Source organism: Leptodactylus fuscus, chromosome 5 (assembly GCF_031893055.1).
Source record: "Leptodactylus fuscus isolate aLepFus1 chromosome 5, aLepFus1.hap2, whole genome shotgun sequence".
Taxonomy (NCBI): Eukaryota; Metazoa; Chordata; class Amphibia; order Anura; family Leptodactylidae; genus Leptodactylus; species Leptodactylus fuscus.
In genome coordinates, this window is record NC_134269.1 from 173,633,059 (window position 1) to 173,638,014 (window position 4,956).

General features: G+C 36.8%; 1 protein-coding gene across 2 annotated transcripts; it reads right to left on the reverse strand.

Moving 5' to 3' along the window:
• Nucleotides 1–1,088: 1,088 nt before the first annotated feature.
• FOXI1 (forkhead box I1) lies at nt 1,089–2,577 on the reverse strand. Of its 2 annotated transcripts, none has more exons than XM_075276371.1 (2): nt 2,007–2,577; nt 1,089–1,357 (listed from the first exon to the last, which is right to left on the reverse strand). In XM_075276371.1, the coding sequence occupies exons 1-2, from the start codon at nt 2,575–2,577 to the stop codon at nt 1,089–1,091; spliced, it is 840 nt and encodes a 279-aa protein (XP_075132472.1). The 2 variants fall into 2 exon arrangements, with proteins under 2 accessions (XP_075132472.1, XP_075132471.1); XM_075276370.1 differs by having other exon boundaries at nt 1,089–1,624; nt 2,004–2,577.
• Nucleotides 2,578–4,956: the final 2,379 nt, after the last annotated feature.

Sequence of the window (4,956 nt, forward strand, 5' to 3'; positions counted from 1 at the left end):
TCATTCAAGGGTCATATCTCTTGGATCTCGGACATGTTTTGCTTGTATAATTTTTATGTCTTCTTCATATGGCTTACCCTGAGGTGACTTGCCTTTAACTTAAGCTCAATGTTTGAGATAAGAGTCAGGCTACTTTTGCAATAGACATTTTAGACACTGGATTGGTAACAGAGACTTTGTGTAAGAAACCAATACCATGTACTTATGAATGACGGAGTCTGGAATGGAACTCAATATAACAAAAGCCATTCTCTACTTGTATGTGGTCTTAGACAACAGAGTCCACACTAATGTGTATGGGAAAAACACTTTAATGACTTTATCTTGTTGTCCTCTGGGCTAATGTAATACACTATATATATATATATATATATATATATATATATATATTTATTCATAGTAACTCATACATGAACCCACAAATTCCCAGTTCTGTATAGTAATTTACAACTACATTCTTTTTCCCACTTGCCTCTAGCCCATACCAGTCCCTGCTGTACTAGCAGATGTCACTCTGGTTTATTATGGTCTAAACATGGCTTTGAGTCACCTTATTCCCTGTATTTTCTAATTAAAATAAGCCACAACATACAAAAGGGTTCTCATTTTATATTTTTATTACAAAATAACCCAAGTTTACCCACACAGTGAAGTCAACTGTAAAAAGTCATGGCAGTCTTACATTGCATCCCATCACATTAGCCCCCATTGAACAGACACATCCCCAATAGTAAACATTTATACAACCTATTGATCTTTATGCAAACATTTCTACAATGAAGTCCAGTCTGGCAGTGACATGAGCTCACTCCATCATATCCTTGTGCGGGTGCATTTTACGAAACTATAACATTTCTACACATAATGCAAAAGGCAGCGTATTATATGGCAGTATCCAGGGGAAGGGAACAGGTTTTATAGGATGAAGACCTTATTTTCTGTTAAATTATATAGAAAGTTATGAGGGTGCAATGGAGGTTACACCAAAGATGTGTTATTTACAGAGAATAGTCATACATTCTTACAGAAATTTTACAACACAATTTCTATAAGATACAGTGGTTCCGTTGAGCTGGTGCTATCATAGATCATACTTCTGTGCCTTCTCTGGAGTACAGGGTGCTATTGGTCCCTATACTGTTATAGAAATGGGAGTTGAACTGGTTCAGGACTGAATTGCCATAGCCAAAGGGATTTGATGGTAGTGTGCTGGACCACTCGGACCCACCATGACTGGCTAAGTTTGACAGAGGAGAATAGGAGTTAAAACCTGTCATGTTCTGTCCGATTTTGTCAGATGTTTCATTATTGAGTCCAAGTGGCCTACTCACTGAGTTGGCACTGTTCACATAAGCAGTCATGCTAGAGAGAAAGTTGTTAAGGCATGGAGTTAAAGCGGGTGGAGATAATCTTTTCTGAGATGAATCATCTGCTCCTGGTGAGGAGCTCTCCAACATGTCTTGATGTTCACCACTCTTTGGGCTGTCAGACAGTGGACTGCCCTCGGATTTCTCAGATGATAGCTGTCCGTTGTTGTCAGACTTTCTCTTTCTCTTTCTGCGGAAGTTTCCATTGTCAAACATTTTCTCACAGTTTGGATCTAGTGTCCAGTAATTTCCTTTACCTAGAAAGACAGAATAGCCCGTTTAGTATTCTTATACGTTGTGTAGAAGGTGACATAGGAATTCTTCTAACTATACAGTCACAGATAGATAGATAGATAGATAGATAGATAGATAGATAGATAGATAGATAGATCAGGCTAAGTATGAGACTCAGAGGAAGGAATCAAACCTTGTAAAAATCTACTAGTACGGCTACAAAGTACAAAGTGTATCAGTCTACTCATCAGCCCTCATATTCCTCATTCCTTCCTCTGAAGCACATTACATAGCACACCTTGCATTTTGATGGATTAGATGTAAGCAGCGGTAAGTTTCTATCCTATAACTCATGTAAAATATCCATAATGTTTATGTTAAAATATATAAAATCTCATTTACCTGGATCATCCTCGTCCCGGGGAACTTTTTTAAAGCAATCATTAAGAGACAAGTTATGTCGGATTGAATTTTGCCACCCAGCCTTGCTTTTGTTGTAGAATGGAAAGTTGTCAGCAACATATTGGTAGATCTGACTGAGTGTAAGTCTTTTGTCTGGAGCACCATGAATTGCCATGGCTATCAGTGCAGAGTAAGAGTAAGGAGGTCTCACCAATTTCATGAGTTCTTCTTGGGAAGGAATTGGAAGCCAACCTAGTTCAGAACCTCCTAAGCCATGCATGTTAGGCAAGAGCTGCCTTTGCATCCCATAGGACTGAGGCATGAAGTGGCTGGTGTTAGATCCTGGAAGGTACGGTGGTGGTGTTATAGATGGTCCATTCAGCCACAAGTAAGGATTTGAAGTTGTGCTGTAATCTCCAGTCTCAAAGTTTGAAGGTCGCTGAGGACTTGGCATAGTCTGTGGGTGGAAGATGCTATCGCAGTAGATATTCATCTCTGGAGGTTCTTGTCCAATATTTGGAAATTGTGGTCCACAGCGTGGTGGAGAATGTGTCTGTGGATCAAAAGCACTCATGATCTAAAGTTTGAAGGTCAGAGAGCTAAGTGCACCTGTGTATGCTTCAGCCCTCAACAGGTGTAAGGATGTGTGCCCTTCCTCTCCCCATATATATACACCTGTTAGGAGGCAGCTTTTTGAATATGCTCCGCCCCGCTGTCACTGACTGGCTGGAGATGAAGTGATATCCTTTTTTGGAATGCTGGCAGCCTATCAGCCCAGTTCAAATTTATGAGTGTTTATCTTTTAAATGAATGGAAGATTTTTTTTATTTTTTTTTTACTACTTATCTAAAAAAATATATACTAACATTTCATAGTAGACCTGCTACAGGTAAATGTCCTGAATACAGAATTGATAATATGCAGAATGATAAGAATATTGAAAAGTACAAAATGCACTCCTACCTTAACCAGTAAAACTTTATAGATGTATACAAAGGATTGCAAAACATATGGGACAAAGGCTTCTTCTTATAAAACAGGTTCTGTTTAGCATTTGATGTATTGAATGTTACACCTGCAAGATCCTCCTGGCATGACAAACTTGATTAGTGGTTGATTCAATGTCACAAATGCCATCTATGAAACTTAGAGAGCAACCTTCACTGCAGTCTCTGACTTCACTTTATGGGCTTTGGATTTTGCACTGACTTTAATGACCAAATAAAAAAGATAAGCATCAAAATCATCTTTACCCTTCATAATGTTTAGTTTCCTGCCTGCGCTGTTTGCACTAACAAAAACAACAGTTTTTTACAGATCCGCACATTTGAAAATCTGAAGTTTTCCCCCTAAAATATTTCTCTGCTAAAGTATTAACTACTTGTTGCACTGAGAGCTTTATTTGTACAGCTCAACTTATGTACACACTGCTTTCAATAGAAGCTAGGCAGTACAAAGGGAGTCAATGACAATGCTCATACTGAGAGTATATACTCCGTATACTACTTACAACTGACTGGTACTCACAACAGCCATTGAAAATCATCAGACTGACAAATTGTTATCATTTCAACTATGCAAAAGTATCTACCAAATATCTAGAATTTAACTACTTCCATAGAATTGCTATTCCAATAGCTCAGATACTATACTTGTCTATGTATCATTCTATTGCTAGCTTTAGATCTGCCAGTGATTTAATCCATAGGCAATATATATATATATATATATATATATATATATATATATATATAGCCAATGGCAGGTGCCGCAGTCTACTGTGATATTGGATTGGATTGTATTTGTCAGATCTTATTGCTCTGCAGTATCTGGCAGACACTCATCTCTCACCAATTGGACAACCAGGTCTTATAACTGATGCTATGGCAATTTTATAAAGAATTTTAACATATAAGACGTTTGTGAAGTGAGATTAGCATTTAATATTATATACTAGATAGATAGATAGATAGATGGATGGATGGATGGATGGATGGATGGATAGATAGATAGATAGATAGATAGATAGATAGATAGATAGAGATAGATACTGTGTATATTTTTTTGGTTTAGTTATTTCTATATTCCATGTATTTATAATCCAGATGATGATAGATTAGTCATCTCTGTCATTGGCAACATAACATGTCTGTGACAGATTAGCTGTAGTTGTTGTTACTAGATAAGAGTGGTGATGTTTATGTGTTGCCTTGTTCTGTCCACCCAGGCTTTGATTCTTTTGCTGTTTTGTTTGTAGAACACATGTTGCTTGATAAGTGGATGCCTTGGTGGCTGGAGATGCCTCAATGTCCTCATTGAAACACCTGTTGTGATTGAAAAGGTGAAGACAAAAGAAGAAAGAGGAGAGAAGAGAACTAATGGAGTGATACTGGGGTAAGAGACAGCTGATGGAGTGATAGTGGGAAAGAGACAGCTTATGGAATGATACTGGTGAACTAGACAATGTATTAGAGTAAACGCTGTACATGTTACAGATAATAGCTATATATATATATATATATATATATATATATATATATATACACACAACACCCGCATGGAGTTTGCATGTTCTCCCCATGTTTGCACAGTTTAGATTGTGCATCGTCCTGGTGAGTAGTGATATCTGTATCAGAATATGGCATATAAGTAAGTGAGACAAATACTGGGTGTAATATATATATATATATATATATATATATATATATATATATATATATATATATACATACAGTATATATATGAGAAGGAATTCATTGTTTTTCAGTAAGACTAATTTCAGATGTAAATAACTTTATCATCTACTAGACCAGGAGCCTTCATATGGAGTAAAAGCGCGTGTATTTTTGCAAATTACATGTGTAAAAATACATGTGTAAAAATAAGACTCCTATTGACTTCAATTACATTTAACAAGCGTAATTTTACAGGCATATTTTTACACATGCATGTG

Excerpts from the sequence above, each read along its gene's own strand:
- FOXI1 (XM_075276370.1), bottom strand. The coding sequence starts at position 2,577 with ATGAGTGCTTTTGATCCACAGACACATTCTCCACCACGCTGTGGACCA. Across the intron at positions 1,625-2,003 it reads CCGGGACGAGGATGATCCAG|GTAAAGGAAATTACTGGACA; the intron begins GTAAATGAGATT and ends CTGTCTTTCTAG.